This window comes from Lissotriton vulgaris, chromosome 4_1 (genome assembly GCF_964263255.1).
Source record: "Lissotriton vulgaris chromosome 4_1, aLisVul1.2, whole genome shotgun sequence".
NCBI classification, from domain to species: Eukaryota; Metazoa; Chordata; class Amphibia; order Caudata; family Salamandridae; genus Lissotriton; species Lissotriton vulgaris.
Genome location: NC_141691.1, coordinates 1,027,053,762 through 1,027,081,336, shown reverse-complemented (window position 1 = coordinate 1,027,081,336; position 27,575 = coordinate 1,027,053,762). Strand labels below are relative to the sequence as shown.

At 42.4% G+C, this 27,575-nt stretch overlaps 1 protein-coding gene across 1 annotated transcript in view; it reads right to left on the bottom strand.

Annotated features, from left to right (window-relative positions):
- Nucleotides 1-27,575, bottom strand: part of ADAMTS16 (ADAM metallopeptidase with thrombospondin type 1 motif 16) — a 975,864-nt gene that overhangs the window by 328,807 nt on the left and 619,482 nt on the right. The window contains exons 15-16 of the mRNA XM_086965269.1: nt 15,791-15,914; nt 3,340-3,584 (exon numbers count right to left, since the gene is read on the bottom strand). Coding sequence (XP_086821395.1) covers nt 3,340-3,584; nt 15,791-15,914 — 369 coding nt within the window. The remainder of the gene's footprint in view (nt 1-3,339; nt 3,585-15,790; nt 15,915-27,575) is intronic.

Genomic DNA, 27,575 nt, shown 5'->3' with positions numbered 1-27,575 from the left:
TTTGTTCCCTATTTAACTCCAGATAAGTTTCAAGATATTCTGGATTTTCTGTTGAGCAGCAATATTGTTGTTCAAGCAGAGAAGAAGTTGGGCATCATTCACGCAGTTATGCGCTCTGCAGTCCCTAAGGTACACCACCAGTAACATTGTGGATGTTGCTGTTTAGGGTCCAAGTAGGACTGCCCTAGTTCATTCTTTCAAAGAGTACCTCATCCTGATCAAGGCCATGCATCTAACCCCTGCTGTCTCCAACTGGTCGAACAAAAAATGATGTTCAACCATGTTGAAAGATGCCAACACGTCCAATAGAACTAAAGCAGAAGTTTGCCCTGCATCACTATCAAGTCTTCAGTCATCAATTGCTGCTTGAATCACTGACTCTGTTGTGTAACCAGAGGAAAAGCCTGCTTGCAGTATGTCAAGATATTTGTACTTTTGTAGTTGATTGCAAGCCTCCTGCACCACATGGGCCTCCAGACATTTTGCTGAGTAAGGCAGCAGGGATATAGGGTGTTAGACTTTTAAAGACCTTCAGGTTCTCCCATTGTATTTGAAACAATAGGATAACACTAGCGTTGTTAAAGGTTTTAGGAACAGCTCCTTGACTTAAAGATTGATTCTGTAACTTTAGATGTGGGGCTTCTATAACCTCTGCTAGGTTGCTAATGATAAATGGTAGACAAATGTCCATTGGTGAGCCTGGTTTGACCCTTTTCATTAACTTTTGAAGGCCAGTCTTTTCTAGGAGATTGAAAGAAGAAAGGTGACGTTGGTTTTTCACTTCTGCCAGTATCTGCAGGTTTAATGTATTCTTTGTGATGCTTGCTTTTATTAACTCTATTTTATTTAGAAAATAGCTGTTAAGACTTTCACAGAAATCATGTGAAGAATCTATGGTTGTGGTGATTCATTTAGTGGATGATAGTCTAGAAAACCTCCATCTGTTTATTTGATGCCTCGTAGATTTTATTGGAATAGTAATCAGATTGAAATGTATGCTGAATGCTTCTATATTCTGCCATCCCTAATTTAAATTTCAGTTTGTTGTCTTGTTTATAATCTGTGTGCAAGAGGAGTTCAAGGTGGCGTAATTTGAGTTTGGCTGCTTTTAGCTCTCGTGAAACTAGAGGCCTTGGTACGTTTAGTAGCCCTACCTGTTTGAGGACAAGCATGTTTGCTGCTGGCCTGAAGTAGCCAGTTTGAAAATTTAGAGTCGGCAGTATCCACCTGGTGACTGACTCAAGTTTAGTTGTGTTGCAATCAGTGTGTCTACTAAGGAGTTTACATTGAGCCATTGACAGTTTCAAAAGGTTTTAAAGTCAGAATAGCTTGTATTCTTGTTACACAATGAAGGGAGGTCAAATTTAATGACATGGTGGTCTGACCAAAGACAAGGAGAAACAGAGACTATATCAGAGTTATAACGCTTACCAAATCTAAGATATGTCCTTTGATGTGTGTGGGAAGAAACGGCCCTAACAATGCGGGCTCAGCCACTCGTGCCATTTCCCCGCAAGCCATAGCACTTGCCTTAACCAAGCATATCCCTTAACAAAGTACACGTGTTGTTAAGGCAATGAGTGGTCTAGTTACCGAGCGAATGGGCGGGAGAAGAAGGGAGCAAGAGGAAGGACCAAGGGGAATCAGGAGAAGACGCTGTGAGATAAGTGGGGCTGGGGCCGGAATTTGGGGGGTCGTTTTTTGGGATAGGGGTAGGTTTTTGGACTCAGAGGGGGTCGGTTTGTTTGTAGGGCAGGGAGTAGTAGGGGTAGTGAGCAGGTGTAGAGGACAGATTTAGGGGTGCTGGAGTCAGGAAAGTTTTTCGGATGGGGCAGTTTTTAGGGCAAAAGGTGGGGGTAAAGGGACAGCTTCGAGGGTAAGGAACAGTTTTAGGCCTCAGGGCGGGGACGGTCAGGATACTTCAGGGATGTAGGAAACAGTTTGTTGGCTCAAGGCGGAGGGCTGGAGCCGGGGTCGTTTTTGGGGAATGGGGTTAACCTTTAGGGCTTAGGGAAGGGTAAAAAGGGACAGTTTACAGGGCAGGGGGACGGGGGTATGATCTTTAATACACATGTCCCTTTACCCATATTTTTACCATGAAATTGTGTGGTAAATGAAAGCTTGGTAAAGGCATGTGTGGTAAAGACGCAGTTGTGATAGAGACCGCATGGTATATGCATGCGTTGATCAGGCATGCGTTGTACCATCATACAACTGTATGTGGGATATGAGTTATGGGAAACTATGTTGTGTGCTATCAACCAGTTCTGTGTGGACACTCACAGCCTTATTGTAAATGTTATAGTTCTGTTTACATTACTGAGATTCACCCTGCATGAGCTCCAATAAGTTAGGCCGTAACCACTCAGCTACATGTCCTGGCAGGGGGTGTAGGTTAATGAGGCTTGGTGTAGGTCTAGAGTTTCTTGTAGTTACTATTTTTGAAGCATTTGTTGTTAGGGACCCCCAGCATCCTCGCTTTTGGTATGCTTAGTGGTCCCTGCATCTGACAGACAGCTAATGTTCACATGCAGCAGTTCAGGATGAAATCTAGGAGCCATTAACTGAGTAAGGTCATAGCTAGAACGTCATAATCACACCACAAGTACATCATCCTGCCAATACCAATATAGATTTTGATTTCTGTGGTCATTACACTTTACATATTCTATTTCCCTGCAGCTTTCCCTGAGTAGTCACTTGTCTCTTATAGGCGGGACCTCTGACCAATTGCACAATAGAAGCCTATTGCATATATCGACTACAGGCATTTAGTGTTGTCACTTAAGTGTGTTGTAAGAACTTATACATTAATTTAAATAGATATGAAAGCACGTCAAATATTAAGTTATGTGTAAATAATTTTGTCTTATATTAATGAAGTATACAAAAAAGTGAATGATGGAATACTTGACATAATCGCAGCAACTGGTCATTACTCAGGCTGCATCCCCGTCCATTGTTATTTCGCACACCATGCCACATCAGTTTGGACCCAGTCATATGAAAACCAATCCAGTTTCACCCTGGCTGATGAGCCCTATTTAAGGGTCATCAGCCAAGCGTAGCTTGGTTCCCGAGACACAGAGTGCACAGGAATAACCTCTGGACATACCGTCCTACTGAGAGTGACACACTAAAGTATACTAAAAAGAAATTGGATGGCATACTTTAAATATTCTTAGGCACTGTTTTTGTATAGTTTAGTCTGTCACCTTAAATCATTGTCACATTCCAAAACTGAGATGTGAGGATAAACAGGATTTCTAAACCCCTAGAACCACTTTGGAGCCAGACAGTATTAAAACGGAGCCACAATTCAAGCCTGGATGCTCTTACCTCAATGATTATTGTTTCATTTGTGGGTCCAACAGCAGTGAGTGATTCTGGTTGATTGTATGGTCTCTTGTAATCAAATAGAGTGCCTCCAAACTTGTATCGGCCTGGCCAGTCCACCGTCCAGTAACCATTGAGGTAGTATTTTTTCTGAGTATTGCGGACTGATATGTAAGAGGTAGAAATGTTCCTTTCATGTACCCGAATGCTGCGGGCACCAGCGGGGACCGTGACCACAGTGTAATACTCTAGAAAGGAAAAAAATAGGCTTTTTGAGTTAACTTTTACATCGACCCAAGAACTAGTTCTTGTTTGATCCGGAGGTCCAATCAGTCATCAGATGGCCTCCAAACCTTGACTACAGGTTTACCTACACAACCAATGGTTCAAAAAAGAGGCACTACGGCTGGTGTCCTGGAGAAACAGTGTATGGTAGATGAGAAGTAAAAGCAAAGCTGCAAATACATGTTTTCATAACCCCTTGTGGACTTTCTTTGGAAAGGATCAATATTCATAACAAACAATGTCTATTTTAACTACAGAAACTCTATAAAATATTAAAAGATGCACACAAGTATTTTAGATCGTTATTATATCATGAATCTATTTATGTATTTCAATTGTTTATAGCGCCTCTCATACCAGGGTGGTGAGTCGGAGCACTTTACACCACACACACACACACACGCACACACCCACACATGCACCCAAACAGGAGCACACACACACACACACACAATGAATCAAATGCATGTAAATCAGTGTTTAGAAAAGGTTATGTAAAACAAATGGGAATAAATCCTTTTCATGTCATCCATACTGGTAGGCATGCTTTTAAGAGTGCTTGGTCTGGAGAAGCACAAACTCCGGATTCAAAACATAACAGAGTGGTTAAATTTACTAATAAGACGATATTTCTACCCAAACATACCCATTTAGTAACATTATGTGAATAAAACACTGGGGAAAATAATAACTTTCAAACCTGTACCATGTAGTTTGCATGCAGCTCTTTGATAGCAGTTTTTAGCTCACTGTGCTAGATTTATTAGGGTTGTAAGTTGGGAATTGCAAGTATCTGAAGGATCTCTGTGACAAAAGCAGTAACCGACTGAGCTATACATATTAAATATATTTCTGTGATCTGTATGGTACACATTCTAAGCTGCAGGCATATTAAACCTCGGTACTACATTAGATGAGTCAAAATTACCAATAGACAAAACTCCAACCTGTCTTCAGCAGGAAGATAAACCGCCAGAGATATCAGTCTTTACCCTTTTATTATTGCCTGAAAAATGCTGGATGTACAAGGAACTCTGCGGTGAGAGTAAGAAGTGAGTTATTATGCTGGACAATCCTGCCGATTTTGTTACTGGAGGTCGATATTGCAGCACTTCTGAAATCTGGCCCCCAGTTTAAAAAAAAACAGCCTCCAACCCCTCCAGCCTGCCGGGGAAACGCCCCGATGCCTGTTATGGTCTGCGGGGAATGAGATTTTAATATCTTTTATGATCAATTTGATAACTTATCTCATTCGTCAATTTTGGATCGGTTTTTATCTGTCATTGAGTAAAAGACAAACCCCGCATAGGTTAGATAAACCCCATAAACTGACGCCACTCTGAAGAACCACTTACAACTGATAAAGTTTAAAAGGTTTAATATAAAATTAAGAAAAGTTGCAAATACAATCCTCTTAGGATCAAATTCAACAATTATACAGGAACTAGAAGGAAGATATATTCCCTAAAAGAACCTCAGTCTACAAACGAATACAATTAAAGTCAGTTCAAGAATCAGCAAATTAAAAGCATCGGTATGAAGTGGTTCCTTTGCGTCATCTACAGAAAGAGAAAAATAATCAAGTTAAATCTGTCCCTACTCTATACTAAGTGACATCCCTACTTCGCAAGTTCCTAACCTAAAAAGGTGTCAGCAATTTGACTCCCAAAGAAGTTCAAACTCTCTTAGCCTCTAAAGGTAACTTAAGTTTAAGAAGCAGTACCCTTGCTGCCTACCCATCCGCTCTCTAAGGGTCCTCGGCCTACTGCTCTCTTGCGCTCTGATCTCTCTCAGCGCATCTGCTCAAGTCATCTACTCTTCGCCCTTCTCTCTGTTCTCGCTCTGAGCAATTAGCTTCGCTCCCTTCTCCCCGGGGTGCTGTCCCTAAAATACACAATCACAGTGTGGGTGGAACGCCCCTTCGACGCCCACCACGGACTTTCCCCATGAGGTCATCTTCTAGCTTTTCCTTGCTTCATCTCCTTCGCGTCGTCCGTTAAGTTGACCTTTCTTCTTTAGACGCCATCTTCGTCTTCTTGTTGGTGACTTCATTTGACACTTCGGATCAAAAGTCTATAACCTCAGCAGAACTTTTAATCTTTATGACTATGTATATAACCTTTCTTGGTCCTGTGAATGGTCATTTCAAAACAAGACTCAACTTCCAAGCGTCTCTTATCACGTTTAGGCCATAAACTTCGTCCGACATTGTCACCTTAAATCTAACAAGAACTAGACTCCTTGGCTCTCACGTTCACAGCAAGGCTATTCACGACTCCTGTGAGCCCACTAAATTACATACAGCGGACTACCCTCCTGCGAACCCTTGGTCAGCCAGGTTAAAATCACAAATGACCTAAACTCTTCTAACATTCCTACACGAAGCTTTCTACACAGTATAACCTTTATCACACATTTATATATATAATCGCATTTAGCAAATCCTTTACGTATAAGTGAATACATTGTACATAGAATATAAATTACATAGAATATAACTTTATATTCTCATTTGTTACATCGCCGTATATGTTCTCTGCACATTTCTCCATGTTACATTTCACGCCGTTCCTCCATTTAAAGTTACACACGTACATGAATTCTACTTTACACGTTCTACATTTCGTAAGCATTTCTACACATTTCGACATTAGCCCACTACGTATACGGGCCTTCTAAAACTAATACATGTTCAAGAGTAAAACAGTTACATTTCCTATATTACTTTTGATTATATCGGTTAGCTTTATGCTATAGTGTCAACTTCATGTTTACGATATACATTTCATTCCTACGTTATACGATGTGCTTGTAAATATGGCTCGGATATATGTTTTATTCAAATTGCGCTCTCTCAGTTCCATTCCCTTCAGCACCATGTCCCAAAACCTTGAAATGACAGGGCATCCGCCTACCATTTGCAGGAAATCTGCTACAGTTAAAAGATTTCCATGTATCTATTCTTGCTGTTTTTTTTGTGGTGAAATGTATGTTTTGTGGATTTTGTTAAACTTAATCAATATCAATCTTGCATTAGAAGAGATTTTTTTTAACCTGCTTTCAAACTGTATTCCATTTTATGCAGTGGCGGCAGTCACTGATCGGTGGTGGCATGGCAGGGATGTAAAAAAATTAAATAAAACAACCATTTACCTTCTCGCTACCGCATCTCTCTTCTGCATGAAGACTCCGCTGGCGCTGAATAGGGACCAGGAAGCACCCAGGTTCCCTTGACCAAACACAACGCTGCGTTGTGATTGATCTAAGCGCCATGGATCAGAGCTTAGCTAGGGAATGGGGGCCTGGGTATGTTCTCCATGCAGGCTATAATGCAGCCTAAATGGAGAACATGCGAAGTGCGCATGACTGTTTTGGCCGGTGCCAGAAGGCCGGACAAACAGTCATTGCGCACTTTGAGTGGGCAAACCACTCCTCCCCTCCCCTGCGAGTAGAGCAGCCTGCCCTCCCACAAATCAGCACAGAAACCTAAAATGATAATAACTTTGTTATTATCATTTTGTGTTTCCTTTATTTACAGTGCTTGAAAGCAGTGGGGCAACACTCCTTCGCCATAGTGGAGGAACGGCCACTGAGTTTATGACAGTCAATGGTTTAGTTCAGTTTGTTTACAATCTCTCACATGCTTTCTCTGCAGTCTCTCCTTTATACTGTACCAGTGCTGCATAATGGTTGGTGATTCATTTCCTGCCACCTGTCATATTTTGTTTTGTTGTCATTGTATTAGTTATGTGTGGGACATCTGGGAAACACATCTAGATTTGCCTATTCATGTGGGCCAGTTTTGTATACTAGAGAAATTGGGTCCGGCTTGCCGCAAGTAACTCTTGTGTTTCTGCAAAGGTGAGAAATATAGTAGTACTAGCAGCCCGTCCTGACCTTGTCCGGGAGCAATCAGGCTTCCCCGACCCCCGCCTGCCCCGACATTGGCCATCAGCCCGGGCCCCCGTCCGCCCCGTCCCCTGGCTGCCCCGACCCCCGCCTGCCCTGACATTGTCCTCCGGAGGCTTACCTCACACAGTTATGCCAGAGGCCCAGTGTTGCAGTGGTGGCCAGCAGCAGCGCCTGAGGCACTGGGGAGCTTTGTGGGTAATTGGGGCTCTGGCGCTCTGTTTGCAGGGAGGCGAGGATGAGCAGAGGTTACAGGGATAAGAGTAGGAGTTCACAGAGTATGGAGCGGCCGGCGGTAGTCGGGAGCTTGAACACAATTATGCCAGAGGGTCCCCCGCCTGTCCCGACCCCCGCCTGCCCTTACATTGTCCCCCGGAGCCTTTTTGTTGTAACTCCCCATCCCCCGCGTGCCCTGACCCCTGCCTGCCCCGACATTGTCCCCCGGAGCCTTACCTCATCCGCCGCTCCTCAGTTCAGTGCTCCTCGCCTCTCCGCCGCTCCGCTGCTGCTCACCACCTGTGTGCCGCTCATCAGTGCTCCTTCCCCCGTGCCATGTCCGCCGCTCAGCCGCCGCTCCTCAGTTCAGTGCTCATCGCCGCCCCGCCGGTCTGCTGCTGCTCACTGCCTGTGTGCCGCTCGTCAGTGCTCCTCCCCCACCCCATGTCTACCGCTCCTCCTCGCGTTCCTCGCGCTACTGGACGACGTAAGCATGCAGGTCGCGGCCGGCGCTACTTCGAGGGGACTACTTTTTTTTTATGTAAATTTTTTAAATATAACATATTTTTTACATTTATATAGCCTATGTCCATCTGCACACCCTGAGGATTCCAACGATGTATCGGTGTGTGTATTGGCGCTGTGGTTCCCGAGTTTACCCGCCTCAAAGCCTCAAAGTTCTTCCTTTATTATAGTAGTATAGATATAGATGTCAGGTGGACCCAGGGCTCCTTTTGTCTTTTGGAGTTTGAGTGTCGTGAGTTTGCCCTCATTGCATTTATCGGCACACACCAGTGATCCAACAGGGTCTCCAACTCTTTAAAAAGGGCAAAGGGGATTGAGCACTTTGAATGATGTAGTATGCAGAGACAGTGTGCAGGAGAAAAAATTGTCATTTCCCACTGATATTCTCTCCATAATTGAGAGTGGTAGTGTGTTTCACAAGGTCACTTGTTGTCGCAGATTCTTTAAGACCTTTTCCATGTTAAGGGCATATCATACCTGTTTATTATGTGCGACCTGTATTACCGAATATCTGAAATGTGACATCCCCCATTCCAGGTGTAGTTTCAATAAATCCATTTTGTCTACGTTTTATAGGTATCCAAGGGGGAATATGGTATATTTGCCCCAGATTGAACAGGACCCTTGCTGTGTATAATGCATCCCACTTGTATGCTTCACTCAGCATTGGGGCACCCTTATTGGGTGTCCCTTTCCAGAGTCAAGCTTTCAGAGACCTATCCATCCATCTATACTCTTGAGATGGGTTCATTATACAGCAGTTGAAGACATTTCAAATATTTTCTTCAAAGCCCATCTTTTTTAGGATGGTCCATATTAATATCATCCCGCTGAGTCAAATGAGTATTCAATATACAACGCCGCTAGCCCATAGGGTTTTGCCCATGAGGGGAGTATGTTCAGTACATTTGTCAGTTTTTGGATATTGCGCTTTGTACTCCTGCCTGAAATAAATGGATTGGTCATTACAAATCAGTGTGGTTATTATTTTCATGATGCTATTTGGAAGTGTTTTACTAAGAATTGTAATGTCAGCAAAGAACATTGACAGTGGATGGTAGGACGATACTAACTCCGGATCTTTATTAGGTTTGGGAATTAGGACTATCAGAGCATCTCTCATTGTGGGGGAAAGAATGCCTCTTTAGTATGCTTCTTCATATACTTTGCAGATTTTCTCTATTTAGGTATTGGATTCTTGTTGGTGTAGATATGCAGGAAACCTGTTCCTGGTGCATTGTATTTTTGCATTTATAGAAGTGTTTCTTTAACTTCCTCTGTTGTGAGTGGTGCCTTGAGCCAATCTCCTTAGCCTATTGTTAGTTTGGGTAAACTGACGTAAATCAAAGTATCCATAATACATTGTTCAGTTATCTGCTGTGTTTGTTTATATTACTCTGCTAAGTATTCTTACATTTTCTGCTAATTCATGTTCAGGTGTTCACCACTGTTCCATTCTCCTGCCATAGGTGGAGAATTTGCGAATGTGGTTCTGTTTCCTGCATTAGTCCAAGCAGTGATGCTTCCATGCCTCTTTTTGTGAATTGTTTGGGTGGATTTCTGTCAATTTAGACTAATGTTGTTCGCCATCATGAACCTGAAATCTAAATATGGAGAGGCCATCTGGAACATGTCACTAAAGAATAATTTGTTAGATGCATAGACATTCACCAGTCAAGAGATCATTTCGTCTAGGAGACCTGCCACTATACCATATCATACTTCTGGGTCTGTACGTACCTCCTGTGCTTCAAGTGACTTCTCCAGCACCACCCATGTCAATAATCACCTTGCCTACGTAGAGTAGGTTGCAGCAAAGATTTACTCTCTACATTTTCTCTGTAATGTATCATCCTTTCATTTATGAAGACAAGTTTCTTGAAGCATTGCTATTCCTATCCAATGGCATCTTAAGTAGGACTGGATTTGATGTTAGTTTGAAAATTCATTCAGCCCTCTCACATTCCATATGATTACATTCCTAATGACATATTTTGCATCTGACATCTTTTCGTCCATGTCTTTTGACATAATTAATGTACATGCTGTGTGGAATACTGGGTCCATTAAAATCAAGCGTCCATCCATTTCCCTATGAGTTGAAAACTGACTGTATTCCCTTAGGGCATGTGTGTGTGCAACATACGTGCATATATCCATTTCAGGGGTGCAACAGGGTGTCATTTTGACACCCTTGCACCCTTGAAATTGCATGAGCAATTTGCGAGTATCTACTGGTACTCGCAAATTGCTCATGCAATCTCCAATACATTCCTATGGGCCTGTAGGCTCATAGGAATGAATGGGACAGCATTCCTTAATTGCGACTAGAAATTTGCGAGTAGCAATTAAGGAATGTTAGGCATAGGCGTTTGCTATTCCTAAATAGCGATTCCTTAAAATTGCTATTTAGGAATAGCAAAAGGCTACGTTGATGCATCTGCCAGTTAGTGGCAATTTATGGTGTAAGGGATGGCACTTATGATAAACTCCAGGTCTATGCATGCCGGCTGTAGTTCTTGGTATAAGGGAGACCCAGGGCAACATGTTACTGTTGGCGTATTGCATACGGGAGAACAATGCCTTGATTTTGGGGATTGGCAGCAGCCATGGCAAAATGTTGGCCCTGACATAGTGGAGGCCATTTTCGAACATACTGGTTACACATTGTATAATGACGGCATCAATGGCAAAAACATATTATCTGTATTTCTTGGCATAAGGGGACAAACATGCCAAATAGGAAACAGAGGAGACCCAGAATAAAATGCTGATCTTGACACTTGAGGTAATTATTGAAATGGGGAGGGCACTTCTAGTACAGTTTGAAACTCCTCTGGAGCGTGAGACTTCATTGGCACGCCATGAAGCACTTAAATAGTATGGCCTTTTAAGCAAATGTATGTGAAAATTGTGCTTTGAAATGCTCCACTTAAGTCAATTGTTTCATTTTTTTCTCTAAAGAAGGACCCCTCAAACCAGAGGTCTTCAAACTGGGGGGCTCGTCCCCCACGGGGTCATGGTAAAACCTCTGGGGGGGCGCAAGCTCCACAGAAAGAGTTCCCCTTTACAGTGTACATTTGGACATCTGAAATACGTTTACTTCCGTTTTTCTACTGAATTGTGGTCGTCGCAAGCTGGACTCTCTCTAATTGAAGGCAGAAGTCAGAGTAGCCAATCACTATATGGAAGCTCAACTTGGACGTTCTTCCAATCAGCGACAGTGCAGCATAGAGGTAGAGCCACATATAGAAGAAGGTACACTGCTTTTGTTCCAGTGCTTAAGTTGTAAATAATTAAGTGCCAGGACCATTCTCAGAAGGCTACTGCAGCTTGCACCACCCTTTGCCTCTGCCAGTGCTCCCAAATACAGTACCAACATAACACCTAAATATTGCACTCCTACAAGTGCGACAATTCAGACTATGCCAGGCCACACAAAGCTATAATAATGGCGATAGAAGCTGGTGCTATTCATTGTTAATGCAAATTAACTAAATAAACAGGGTTGTTGTGCTCCTTTCAACATTAAGCAGAGACTGCCACCATGTGGTGGACTGTCTTTAGTACTAGTGCTGACAATTAAGTGCTGAGCACTGGAAACCACCAGCTCAAATTAAGCCCTGCTTTGTTCTATTTGTTTGAGACAAGATATGTGTTGATTTACTGGTGATGGGATCGGCCCAGATTTAAGGACTGGTTAAAACATATGCACATATTGCAATGAACAATTTGATGGCTGTTAGCCGATAATGTCTGTTCTGTCTGGGACTAAATATATTTTCACCAACCCTTCTGCTGTGCTCAGAATCTGCTCCGAAACTGAAGCTAATGCCGATACTTCTACCAGGTCAGAGAGTGGTTTGCGTTGTACACCAAGGATCACTGGAATGTTTATGTGAGGCTAACCAGCTATGAGTATGGCTGTGATTACAAGTGCAAGTAATATTACTTGAGAGGCCAAGTGGATGTGCTCAGACATTTCACGAGGATCTGAGACTCAGTATCTTGTTTACTGCTTAATATTGACAATGATTTCATACTGAAGCTTTCTGACGGAATGGGTGTTCTCTTTTTTGTTGAATCCACTGCTCTGAGTGTGCTGACATAAGGGCCAAAAAACGACAGCTGTTGTCTGTGATTGTGAGGAAGCGGTGTCTACTTTGAAGAGTCATTCGGGGGTTCTTTTCTCAGTTCCCGCACTGGCTCTGGCTTACATGTGCACAAACTACATAAAACCAGGAAGAATATGTTTCTGATCGACCCTCCCACTCTCTTTCTTTCTCTTTTGGTCTTCTTATAGTACTGCTTCCAGTGCTATTTCCAGTACTTAATTTGTAAAAAAAGTACATAAATAGGTTTAGGGACCCAATGTTTTTCTTAGAAGCGACCAAGAGCACTGCTGAACTCCAGGGTGGCCAAATACCAAGGCTGCTTACTCTTGATTCCAGCTCACACCTCTTCTGTTAACCACCTTACACTCTTTCTCCGAGTCTTGCACATTCTTTTTCATCCCTGCTTCATGAACCCAGTTCATAAGTGTGGCCTCTTATTTTGGTATCCAGGCCTATTTTCTACTCCAGCCTGACACTGACTGAGTCTCTTAACACTTCTACCCCACCTTAGAATTCAGAGAGGGATCTCCACTCAACTCTGAAACCTCCAATAAGTTTAGGGTTTTGTCTCTCCCTTGTAGGTTGAAAAATTTGATCTGTTCTCTGTTACTACAGATGATTTCATTCCTTAAGTTATAGTAAGTTGACACTCACTTGGGCCATGTGCCACAAAATCCACTGTAGAACTACAGGCTGGATGGCACTAGTCACGCTGGTCGCAGAGGCAGCAGTAGATGGGCTTGCTAAACAGATTTTTGTAGCATCAGCCAGTCAAAATCTATTTATAGATGTTACATCATACAAAAAAACACTATATGGTGGCAGATACTGGAGGTGCCTGCATTCTCTTTCCTCAAGGACATTTTATTAACTTACAAACAGGTGCTTCTGAGTCACCTCTGTCGCGCATGGTCCAGGTGATGCTGTCTCTCCCGAGAATGAATCTAAAAGGCAGAGCAACACCCTGATGATCAGACAAAAAGAAACCATTAACTGAAAAGCTGAAAGAAATAGAGTGCTATGGGGTCTTACATACAGTATAATTGCACTGTGCAAATGTTGATGACCTAGTGTCCTTGCACTTTGCAATAAAGAGGCCCTAGTTGAGAGTCTTATCTCTGTGAGTCCTGGTGTTTTAGCCAACAGCAGTTTGGATTCTGCAAATCTGCTGTGATGCAGGCTCAGAGTATTTGGAAAAATGTAATTGTATCTTTTGTGAAATTACTTCCCATAATAACAAGGCATAATTAGGCCATTTGTTGCAGTTTTTCACCCACCTCCTGTTCATTTGTAATAGTGCTGTCAAGTAACTGCCTTCAACAGCCTTAATTTATATCGGGCAGCCGCAGCCTGTGCAGGTAAGAGCGGTGGTGGATTTCGATGGACAATGACAAGGGAAAATGATTTATTTATTTAATTTTCCCTTTGTCATCGACAGAGTCACATAGCAATATTATGTACAGATAAAGAGGTGAATGCACATGTTTGGACGAGACTGAACACTTCTATTTGCATAGTCACTTGGCATTTGTTGATTCGGTCTCCATCCAACGCATGTATATGAGAAACCGCATCAAGGAAATACCATAATATGCTCATACAATGTTGTATGTTGTTTTTCTTTTTCTTTTTGTTCTCTTCACAGATGGAGAACCATGCATGACAGATGAATTATCTATTACACACATAAGAAAACAAGTTACTTACCTGTAACTTTGGTTCCCGAGTATTGGTAACTTTCATAGATTCCCATGCTTTGTATCATTCCCCGTCGTCGGAATGGGAGCCTCGGTAGTACAAAAACTATAGAAACAAAAGAGAAAAACAGGCCTAGGCCTCATCTCATTTTTTATTCTACCATTCTCTTTGTGTAAAAGAGACCAAACTTTTGCCAGGACCAATCAGAGCAGCCTCACCCCATAGAACCTTCCTGAGAGAGCTCAGAGCCTCAGATTTTCGTAGCCGTTGTGCAAACCCCCACTATCTCATGTGAAAAGACTGAGCTTTCCCAGGGGGGGGCGGGTGGGCACATGGGAATCTATGAAAGTTACCAATACTGGGGATCCAAAGTTACAGGTAAGTAACTTGTTTTCTTGCCCCAGTATTGGAACTTTCATAGATTCCCATGCTTTGTATCAGAGTAGCTAGCAGTAAATCACCAAGACACATTTTGTAACAACGTGCTGTAGAAAAATCTGAGGCTCTGAGCTCTCTCAGGAAGGTTCTATGGGGTGAGGCTGCTATGATTGGTCCTGGCAAAAGTTTGGTCTCTTTTACACAAAGAGAGTGATAGGATACAAAATGAGATGAGGCCTAGGCCTGTTTTTCTCTTTTGTTTCTATGGTTTTTGTACTACCGAGGCTCCCATTCCGACGACGGGGAATGATACAAAGCATGTGAATCTGTGAAAGTTCCAATACTGGGGCAAGGAGCAGCTACTCTACTTACTGACAGGATAGGGAATTGCGTCTCTGTCCCCCAGGGTGGACGACCATTGCCCTAAAGAAAGTCCAGGACCTTTAAGGCCGCATATGGACTGAAACATGTTGGCACCAGGGTCATAGGACCATAAAACTCCCATTTGACCCATTTCTAAAGATTTTTAATAACCCTGACAGACCCAAGAATAAAGGGAAACCGGGGATCTGTCTATCTTTATTTCCCCCTGGTCTTCAACTATCCCAAGAAGCTCCCAACAGTGTGGTTGAGCCCACCCCCACTTAAAGGCGTCAGGGTGACCCAATGACGAAGCATGTCCCCACTAAGGTGTGTGAGGGTAACTAAACAAAAAGGAATTGCTTCCTTGCTCACCTTTTGGTGAAGTTATACACCTATCCTGATACTTCATACTTCCCCCCTACCCGCTTTTGTGCGTTTTTGATTGACCACTGTGTGGTTAGTTGTAGTAATTTTCGTGGTGTAACAATTTGATGTGGGAGTTTTTACTTCGACTTAGGATCCCCTCAACCCTCTAGGCACTGGAAAAACGGTTTTTCCACAGCCTTCTTGTGTACACATTTTTAATCCATCACCAGACACTCTCTCCTTACTTTTCTCCCTCTTACATGCCCTACTTTTGCTCTTTATCATAGTTTTCTAACTTTCTATTCTATCTTCTTTCCTCTATTTGTGCATTTCTGTTCCATGCCTATTGATCGAAGTTTGTTGAGGAAGAATACGTGTGGGTCCTCCAAACTGAGTGCCAGTGGGCCCCACCGCCAACCACCAGCTCAAACTCAGCACTGAACAATGGTAGATAAATGCGATCTTATGCATTATCCAGTTCTTAGCCTTTGGACTAACTCTGCTTTCAAGACATATCTTTTTCAGTTTTATGATTACTCTATTAACGATAAAGACACTTTAAAGAAAAACTGCATCACAATATGCATTATGCTACTTACGGTTTGAGTAGTGTTGTTTGGTATATTGGCTCTTGTACATCCTACATGTAGAGTTATTGCCATTGCACACCCCGCATGAGTCAAGTACGGCAGTGGACCCAAGTATACGATCACATCCAACCACCTGAAAAAATGGTATGTATGAATTTATATATGCTTCAGCCTGCAGAACAAAAGGCACTTTTCCATTACATGAGTTATGGGGAAAAAAGCAAAATAAATGATTTTGTACATTAAAGAGCAAAGTAGGGCGGTTAGTCCCTCTGAGTAAATAACTGTAAGAAAAAGCAGCCTTAAGGGTGAGAGTGACCAATGACATTGAAGTGCTACAGCACTGTTCTTGCAACAACCTTCAGCAGGGACCTCACTGGGCAGACCAGAGTCTCCTTGAAATTATCCTTGTCTCGTTCTTTGGTAATGTGGGCTGAGTTCAAAATGTGCTCCTCAGAAGTGTTAGGTAAACCCATGGATACAAGAACCCAAACAGTGGCACAGTTAAAAGAAAGAAAATCTAAAGACTCAGTGGTGTAATGAAACTTGAGCCCCCCCCTCTGCAAAGTGCATGGAGGGCCATACTTCTGGAATTACTAAGGAGCTCTCTGGCCAGGGTGCTGTGCTGAGAGGGCCCCTTGGAGCTCCTGTGGGGCGCCCTGCACTGTGGGGGCTGCAGGGGCCTTTGTTACACCACTTTAAATACCATATCAATTTCATTATACCTCCCAAATTTATTAGCTGTTAACCAAAACAATTTTTATAAAAACATTGGGAAATTGAAGAAAAGGTGTCCAGTTTTAAGTGATTCCTGCAGTATAGCACAACCCCATTCTTGTTGCATCCCCCAACTCATAGAGACCCCTAGGTACCTGGTCTCTCACAGAAATCAAGCATTTTAAATCACTCAACCAGAAAACTCCATCAGTTCCATGATACAATTAGGGGCCGATTCCGATCTGACTCGGAATGTCCCTCAACGCGATCCGGCCGTAAAAAATATGAGCTGTACGTGTGTTCTCTGCCTGACTCATTCAGCTGTACGAGCGAGCAAGTATGATGCGAGAAACGCAAAATCATGACCAAATCGTTTCCAGGGCCGAACAGCTCCTTACGTAAGCAAACCGTGCCGTTCAATGGAGATGAAATACGACTGAGCCAGTACGATGCACGAGTCCGACAGCCAGATCGAGCCGAAGTTTCCGGCTTGCAAAATGTCCGGGAAGCCTACTTTGGGGTCCGCGTTGGACCCGCCGTCACCCTCAGCCTTACGACTCGGACACAGGTGGAGACCCAAGGCTCTCCCCAACACAGGCATGTACTGTGCGGATGGCACCGACACGTACCCACTGTAGGGGGCGCCCTTGTTCGAGACGTACCCATTCAGTCAATGAGAGCCCATGTACGCATCGTATGACCGGCTCCCATTGACTTCTATGGGAGTCCGACCAACCCAAGTCCGGCAGCATGCAGCCGCATTTACTCGCTCGGTTAGACTTCAGGAGTCCGGCTTGGTCGGAAAACACTCCGGATCCGGCTCGGTTGGCGAGCTTTCCGACCCAGATCAGAATCGGCCCCTTAGAGGAGAATTTCTCACAACATAATAGTCTTTTTTAGTTTAACATGGATGGTGATACAAGAGATAATTTATTTCTTCCTGCTTCAAAAATAAGGAAAGATCCTGAGTGTTGCAATGTTATCCTGGCCCAGCTAATACATCCTTAGGAGAGAGGTGGATTTCTATGTGTGCATGTGCAGCCCTACTACACATACTCCAGCATACAGTGTACTCACTGGTCAAGAATTACCTGAGACACCTGCCATGCTAATGTAGAATGTCACCCCTTGCACCTTCTTATATCAAGCTCTGAGGTGAAAAATACAGTTACCTCTCTGATAGAAATCGACGCTTTCTGTTCATATACATTTTCCCTAAGCTCCATAAGGTGGGCACCTTCCTCCCAGGAATACTGACCATTCCAGGTGTATTTCCTCTGACCAAACATCTTTCGGAGTATGAAGATAGGGTCTTACAGACGTTTGCATGCAATCTTCCAGCATATATTCAGGATAGCAAAGACATGCTGAGTAAATCTGAGGATGTCCCATGGTCACAAGACTTGATATTTGTGACTATGGATGTCGCAAGCCTATATACTTGCTTTCAGAAGACCATGGAAACCAAGCTTTAGAGTCCTTTCTTCACACTAGAACTGCTGATTTCCTGGAACATAATTGAATAATAGTTGAAATGGTGGACATCATACTTACCAGGAATTATTTTCTTCCTAATGGTCACTGGTACCACCAAACACAAGGGACTGCAATGGGCTACAAGTTTGCTTCCTCTTATTCTGGGCTTTTCGGTAGGCTGGTATGTGCAGGAGCATGCCTGGGGTCGATTTTGTCTTTTTTTTTGGGTGTTACATCAATGAAATCATTATGTTGAGGAATCATCAATTATTGGAATATCATGCCTATGTAAATGACAATGCATACAATGTCAAACTGACTATGAATCTCAGTTGTAAGAGGATCGCATTCCTGTATATTCTCTTCTATTTTGAAGGGGTTCAATACAAAGTACAATATATAAAGACTTCTGCATACAATAAAATTCTGCATGCCACCAGCCCCCAACCCAATTCAGTGGTTAATATTATTCCGTTTGATGGTCGCGTGAGACGAGATTGCAGTAGTATTAGTCATTTGATGCTAATTTTACACACACAACACAATGGTTTAAGGACAGAGGTTATGATGATTCTATCTTTCGGAAGGCAGAAGTAAGAATTAAAGAGATATCATGGGAAGATTCTCTCTGAAAACAGAAGTTGGAAAATAGGAAGCAGGGCCTAGTAGCCTTTGTCACTAAATACACCATGCTCAGCAATGAGATCTACAAAATATTGTGGAAACACTGGCAGCTATTGACTGAGGTAACGGGGATTAAGAACCACATGTCATGCAAATCTAAAGTGACTTTTCGTAGGGTCCAAACTATAAGGAATTAATTGTGCCCGAGCTATGTAACAACATGAGGGGGGAGAAAGACATGGCTCTCCACTATGTCTAGGGCTTTTATGCGACAAGAATGTAATGTATGCAGGTATGGGAGAAACAAGATCACCCAGTTTAGCTACAACACAAAACAAATACATAAGATTTGCATTCTTATTAATTTTAAAATGATATTTGTTACCTATATAATTGGATTTGGTTGTAACAAAATATACTTTGGTATCACTGTGAGATTATTAAAATCTTGAATACAGGAACACATTTGGGTGGCTTGAAACAAGGATATGAGATATCCTTTAAAGTTTCATATGCTGACAGCGCAGATATCTGGTTCCATGGCATCAACCACATACCCCCCACAACAATTCCAGGGTGGGATAGGAAGTTGTTGTTAAGACACAATGATGCAGTTTGGATTTGCCGCCTATGTAATGTTGAAATGTTCTATAACATCGAAGAGGAGTTCTATTACTTTTTGTAAACATATCTATGGTTGATACCGTATAAATGTTTATATACTCTGTACTCAAGTAGTTGCTTGACCCTAATGATTGGTGAGGGGTCCAAATAAACTATGAATGTGGATTGGAATACTCATCATTGAGCTGTGAACCACCTTTTTAATTGAGCACATTTAATAATAAGGACCCACAGAGGAGAATAGTATATGGGCTCTCACTTGTTTTAATGCTTACTTGGTTTCAGCAACCTTTTTTACCTTCAGAAACACATTTTTAGGTTTCTCCCTATTTTCTGAGATGTTTTAGCATTGGCCATTTGGATCCAGTTATGCTATCAGTTCCACATTCCATCATTGCCATCACAACTTCTCTGACGATTGAAACCAACGATTCTAAGCTTGGCATTATTCATGGATGTTGGAAACGGTCATTATTCTTGACTTTTGTCTTTGAATTCACCATGGATGAATCATATATAATGGAAATTGGAGATGCCAGTTCACTTTTCTGTTTAACGGTTTTCATATGCTTTAAGAATGACACCAACAATGGCTACTTCCAATAATATTGCAGAATTGTAGTTGTCACGGATTGATACATGGCTACTTAGCTTTAAGTGGCATATTCCCATAGTATTACTAGCGGTGTGATTGTCACGGATTGGTGTATGGGCTACTTTGTTTTCGGGGGCATATTTTGAGATGCTTGTTTCCTGAGTTTCGAGTTTGCACCCTTGGGTGAGGTTTCCTAAACGGCGATTAATGCACACGGAAATGGACAGTGTATGGCTGCTAATTATGTGGGGTTCCCCTGTGTATGGATAATCACTATTGGCACTTGCCAGGATACGGGCACTGAGGATATGGTACTTTCCCTTCTATCACTCTGGCCGTTTAAATTCCTTTATATCAGACAATTACAAGGCTACTTTGCTCTCAGGTGGGTTATACTTTGGAATGTCTTTTTAGAATTAGTAATTAGTTTTTATTGTTTAGTTACATCCCTTCCTATTATCTCCCCATATGACCAGCACCATTATGGCAGTAGCAGGAAAAAGGATGGGTTTGGAGATGACGTCGCTCAGCAGATAGCACAGCAGATTGTAGCACTGCCAAATTGTTTGTTGAATGCTTTTCATTAGGCAATGAGGTCTGGATGCACTCAACTATTTAGTTATGAACTTTCCCTGCTCTCTAAATTGAGGTCCTGCTTATTTCAGTGTTACCTCACGTTTATGTACAACGTGTTTTTGGGGCTATGATATACTGGCATCATAGGTAACCTAATTGACTACATTTACCATAATGCTTTTCTGCCACTGAAGAAAGATGTGCATGGATTCTCACAAATAGATGGGGGTCTCTAGTTGGCACAGGTAGGTACTTGTGACAAATAGGGACCCTCTCCTCTAGTCAGGACAAGGGGATTACACTCCTAAAATAACCCCTGCTCACCCTCTAGGCTGCATGGCGCGAGCAGTCAAGGCTTATTTCAGAGGCGATGCAAGTTAAGCAGTTGTGACCACATACAGTAACCCAGTGACAACACTACAAATAGACACCACACAGGTTTATATGAAAAATAAGTAGACTTTATATAGAGTTACCACAAGACCATTATCAACAAAAATACACACTATGATTACTTTAAGATGGGAGATGTAAGCTTAGTTCAGTTCAGTTCTTAGATGCAACACTCTGCGTCAATGTACCTTAAGTTGCGTTGCGCTTCCACGACAAGCAATGTCACAGCGATGGGAAATGCGGCAAAGTTCAGATACAAAGAAATAAAGTCATGAAGTTCTTCAAGATGTGGCACGCTTCTCTGGGATGCGAGAAACTCTCGGTTCGATGCGTGGACTGCAGCGGCAACACCCTTATGATGTGACGGCAACAGCTCCAGCGGCAACGCTCTTCTCCACAATGCGTGAAGCTTCCGCTTGATGCGACAACTACAGCGGCAATATCCAAGATGCGACGGCAGCAGCTCCGACGGTGGCGCGCTTCTCGGGGATGCGAGGTGCTCTTGGTTGACCGGGTGCAATGCGACAGTTCCAGAGGCGACATCCTCCTTCGTAGTTGCGACGGCAGGCACAGCGACGGAGACACGCTCCGACCTCGTTGCGAGATTCTTCTCCTGATGCGATGCAGTGTGACAACTACAGGGGCGACACCCTCCTTCTGAGTTGCGACAGCAACAGCAGCGACGGCGACACGCTTTCTCTTCGTTGCGGCACGCTTCTCTCCTATGCGGTGCAGTGCGACAGTTCCAGCGGCGACACCCTCCTTCAGAGTTGCGACGGCAGGCACAGCGACGGCGACACTCTTCTTCTCGTTGAGTCGCTCTTCCAGCTCCTTGCTACACTCAGTTCCTCAGAAGGCCCAAAACAGCAGCAGGCACTTCCAAAGAACTCTGGGGAGCTGGGGGGTGAAGTCTGTTGTCCCTGAGACTTCAGCAGGAGGCAAGTTCTTTTCCAAGCCATTGGAGATCCTTCACAAGTTGAAAGTAAAGTACACAAAGTTCCTTTCTCAGATGCCCCACAGGAGGTGGAACCAGCATTATGGAAGGCAAGTAGAGTCCTGGAGCACTTTGTTTACAGGAATCCTTCTCTTCTTTCAGTGTGCAGGGCAGATACATCAGCCCTATTCAAGGTTCAGGTGAAACTCCTCCCTCCCATCTAGATGCACTCAGCCTGTGTCCTGGAATTCCCCAGCCAGTTCACTCACAAAACCAGACATAGGAATACACAAACTAGCAGAGGCAGGTTAGAATGGTTAGACAAGCAAATACCTACTTTCTAAAAGTGGTATTTGCAAACACAGAATATTAAAATAAACTTTACTAAAAGATGTATTTTCTTATTCTGAGTTCAGGCATACTAAACTCGAATTTCTACCATGTTCTCTGGGACAGTTGGAATTATAAAATGTAATAACTCTAACAGCCCATTCTGGCCTATGGAGAACAGGTAGTCTTGCAATAGTGAAAAACGAAAATGGCTGTAATTCACTATTAGGACATGCCACACACGTCAGGGCTTGTCCTACCTTATACTTACAATGCACCCTGCCCTAGGGCCTACTATAGGGGTGACTAATATGAAGAAAAGGGAAGGTTTAGGAACTGGGAAGTAGATGCACTTGCCCAGTCAGCATGACAGTACCAGACTGCACGCAGGCTCTGCAATGGCAGACCTTAGACACATTTTACAAGGCTGCTTCTGTGGGTGGCACAACCAGTGCTGCAGGCCCACCAGCAGCATTTGGATTTACCTGCCCTGGGCACACTCAGTGCACTAGACTAGGGTATGACAAGTAAACCAAATAGCCAAACATGGAACCACTGATAAATACATCAATTTACAATAGGGAGCACTTGCACTATTGCACTGGATAGCAGTGGCACAGTGCCCAAAGCATCTAATACCAGCAAAAATACATGAGGCAACAGCAAAAATGGAAGGGAGACCCACGCCAATGGTGCCAGGTTTAACAATATTCATACCTGAAGGCGTTTTCCAGCAGTATATACTGCCTTTCAATACTCGTGTCAAGCAAAGGGGTGTAGATGTGCTTGGCCATTCTGTTGTAGGCATAATTTGTGTTTTTTGTTATTTGGTTCACACTTTATACAATTTATATTCTTTATTCTCTGAACCTTATTAACATATTGTCTTGTGTTCACTGGAATATAAAATGCTCGGGTGAGCAACTAACCATATGGCCAAATTATCATTGACAGTTGGATTTAATATTGATAATGCTGCAAGGTTCTTCATACATTATTTGGACACATATGGTCTCACATAATTGCTAGAGGCTAATCACATATTTGAGGTCTTTAGGGTGTGATTCAATGATTTTCAATCATTAGTGTACATAGGGATTGCCACACTTTTGTCTTGGCAGTCTATTTTTCATGGTATGGTTATATATAATTTATTTCCATTGTTTTCCTCTCCCTATTTTTAAATATGTCCTCAGATTATATTACCAGGCTCTGCCCTTGGGGGCGGATCAGCCAGAACACTCTTTTCATTACAAGTTCCAATATGTACACTTCCCATCCATGGACATAGATATCATTTTTGTGCCAGCAGGTGGATTCTGGATGGCCATTGGCAATTTGATGATGAAAATCAACTTTACTACGGTATGTAATGGGATTCGTATGATAATGTGAGGGAGACCTCGGGCCCGAACCTACCAGTATCCTAAAAACCCTGCAACCTACTCTGTGGAGCCCTTACCTTACAAACGATGAAGAAACGACACCGCTAATGGACGCTTCATCCCTCCTCCCGCAGTACGCTGAAAATAACCCGGATGCTGTCGACCATCTGGAAGGCAGGACGGAAAGCCGAGCGTGACAATCAGGAAGGATGTCAGAAGGTCAGGATAGGCAGAAAAAGCAAGAGAACACGACGGAAGGCGCGTCAGCCAGGAAGATCCCGGAAGGAGATTGTCAAGAAGAGGATTTGCTGAGGGATAACGCAGACGCCGCAGGAGCAGAGACGGAAAACTTCCAAAAGAGGAACAAGGACATTGGAGCGGGAGAACCAGAAGACGACGGTCCAGAGACTTGGTCCGAAGATTAGTGGGTCCCGGAGGACGTACGAGCCGCCACAACTCAGGAGCGTTGTGGCTCATAGCTGGTACGTAACGGGAAAAGGGGCTTAGGGAGGGGGAGGGAACATGCTAGGGGTGGCGGGGAGTAAGGGAAAGAAAGAGGGGCACGTAGATCTTAATACCCCCGTGCTCACCTTCTTCTTTTGTATCTCTGTGCACTCCTCCTAAAAACCCTCCGAGCCTTGACCCTCCCGAGTACCCCACACAACCTTTTCCCTGTGTGTTTTTTTTTAATGACCTCGCAAGACAACGTTTTGGTTAACTATTAACCCCCCTCACATGATTTGGTGACGGTGATCTTCGGTACAGGACTCGTGTCTGACCGCTACCTTTCTCTTGTTTTATTTTGAGCCACTCCGGGACCCAGGAAAACATAAGGAACCCTTAATAGGTTTTGTAACCCCAGTGAGGAACAGCTAACACCCGGCACCATCCAGACGCAGAGGAAGTCACTACGCCCTTTCTGGAGCTATCCAACTGTCTTGATTTGGACTCACCAGATTGTTTTTTTTTCACCAACCTGTGTTCATACCCTAAATAAACCTCTCACTATTGACCACATACGGCCTCCTCGCTTCTGCTTCCGACCATCCCTCCAACAGATACATATTAATTTGGGCATATTTATATAAACAAGGTTTGATTGTTTAACCCAATTTAGGATACACTATCCCCTTTGGTGAATTGACGTGATAGTGGTTGCGATTCTTGTCCCTGCTTCCCTCCATCCATTATCTCTGACTGAATTTACTATAAAGTATTGATTTGCACCAAACATATTGAAACGCAAATGCATTACTTGCACTTAATCAAATATATGAAGAAATGTGATATGCATTTCTCTATGGAATAATTGCACTTATTACAACTAGTAGATTGTGGTTACTCTTTGTCCCCTCTTTGTGTATTCACATATAATATTCACATTTGAGCACTTTGATAAAAGCCACAAATAGAGTGGCCCTGGCCACAACCCACATATATATATTGGTGTTGTATATATCTGTGTATTTGCATGATTTATGTATTGAATGTTTTTAATGATTGTCACTTTTTGAGGAGAATTATTAATGTGTTAAGATGTGGTTGTGGGTGGTATATGTCCTTGGGTTTGGAGTAGGGTTCTGTGTATTTGAGTTTTTAGTCAACAGGTTATATGTATTGTGTTGTTGTCTTTTGTTGAATGTTATATACAGCCCTGAAGAAGTCCAGTTCTTGGTTGAAACGGGTTGGCTGTTTTGTGCTGTAACCATTGGCTGTTTTATACAAGCAAAAATAAACAGAAGAGTTGGAAAAACTATTTGAAAAATGATTGGGTCTCATTTTCATGAACATATTATTTGTGGTGCACTACTCATTGTGTTAGGAGCAAGCTGCGAGGGAAACAGAAGGTCCCTGACTCCCTTCTTCATGAGCTTAAGTGGCCTGAACAAGGGGTGAATCACCCCATGGTGAATTCTGTAAATGAATTAGTTGTTTTTTTCATATCTTGCTCATAACTCTATTTCATTCATTAATTATTTACCCATGGAGTGCAGTTTCCCAGTCATCCACTAATGCTTACAAAATATCACATCCTCATCATTTGTGTTGAGAGTGCTGCATGTTTTTTGCATATATTTTAAATAATTTAAACATTTATATACATCATTAAGACTATCTCAATCCTCAATTCATTTTGGCAGAGGATGTATCAGTAAGAATAACAGGAATCTTTTCAATACTTACATTTTTACAGCTTAAGCTTGACCCACATGAACACCACTGTATGATTGTTGTGAAGCTCATCAAAATATTGAATATTTCAATTTACTTTCTCAGTGCCAGGCATGAAGAGGATTATTATACAACTCATTATTTGTTGTTCAGAAATCTAAATCCCACAAAGTAAAGTTCTTCAGCACTTACTCATGACATGCCCTGTGACAAATAACTAATTAGCTGATTTAGCTGTAAGAGAGGTTGCTTGTACATTGCATCAAAGGGACACATACAGAAGTGGCGACTGTGTTAGAGTGAAACAGCAAGGAATTATTATATTCTACTCAGCATAAGGAAGTTTAAAATAAGCTGTAAGACATCCATATTTTCTCAATATTTTTGACCCTTTTAAAAGCATTTCTATTCAAAATCATTTTGTGTATATTTTCTACGAAGTAGTATCATATACTCTTTCAATCACATTGATAGTCCATTTTACCTTACTAGACCATCATATACTCACAGCATGTCAGTGTTATTAGCTAATATCACAGTGCTAAAAATTATCCTGGAGCTTACACCTTGTCTAAATGACTCAGCATCAACCGAGTACCAGTTTTCTGTGACAATAAGGTGAAAGCCTCATTAGTCAAAGGCATTTAATGTGATATGTGGAGGATGTCCCCTTCTTCACTCCTTGAAGAATGTGTCTTCAGGTAATGTAAAAACAAGAGACTCAGTGAGGGGAAGCCTTCACGTCAGCAATGGTTAAATAGTGGATCTTTAAGAGTCTGGAACCTGGGATCTACAAGCCCCTCACTCAACTCCACTCCTACTCACAATTTCTACTTTCAACTCACAAATAATCCAGTTAACCGTAACCTAAGATCAATCTGAATGACCATCAAATCAGCAGAGGGCCATATAACAAGGGCAGCGGAGATCTGCTTAAATCGTACTAGAATGCTAAAAGTACCCTCTGAGGTAGAAATATTGTTAATTAGAAATAATAAAAAAGGCCCAGAGTTTTGGAGCTCTACAATCACCTTAAACCTGACTTTAGAACTAGACAGTACATGATAGGCTTAAGTCACTAATCAGATGCATTAAAATATCTTGAGGGGAAACCCAAGACAGTTGTGACAGAGTTTTTGTTTATATATTTTCTGTGAAGACATGAATGAGGACTATGAGTGTTTCAAAGAGGGCTACCAGGATTTCTAGAGGACAGAAAGGTAGTTGTCTGAGTGCCCCATACATAAACTCTGACCAACATTGTTGTGTAAGGTTGTGCTTATCATCACATCTGACTTAGGTAGAGGTATGAGGAAGTAGAGGGTGTACATTTTTGTCAGACTAGCAGAAATTCAAATCAAGGCCCTTGCTGACTTTTAATCAAATGTAAGTTAACTTCTATTTGTGTACATTTGTAATATTTGCTTTTACTAGTATGTTTATATTATACAATAGAATTGCATTGAATCTATTATGTTCTATTTTATTGGTTACACAAACAGTTGTAAAATATCAACAAAATTGAGTTTGTCTTTAACTTCTTAGAACAAAATGGGGTTCTCAGGCATCTAAATGTATCAAGCTTGGTCTAGAGATATTCTCTATACTGGTAAATGCTTGCAAACTATGCTCACTGGTGGGTTAGCAAGATTCCTATCTGCTTTCCCTGCTCTCTAGATGCACAGGCTAGACAATGGCATCAAGAAATAAAGCAAATGTAATCGGTGGAGAAGTCTGGGATGGCAAAAACGTATTTTGGCTCCCTTTACAAGGACAATTCTGTTTTATTTATAGAAAAATGTAAAGTATGATAGTGCACAATGTACTTCTCCACTCACAGGGTTATATGTAATGGCATCTACTAAGGTAACCTTGCTAATTCTACTATGGCCACATCAGTTGTCCCCCCTTCTGGTCAGACCTCTTAAACTCTTAACTTATGCTATGCTTAGACACCAGGTTATACAT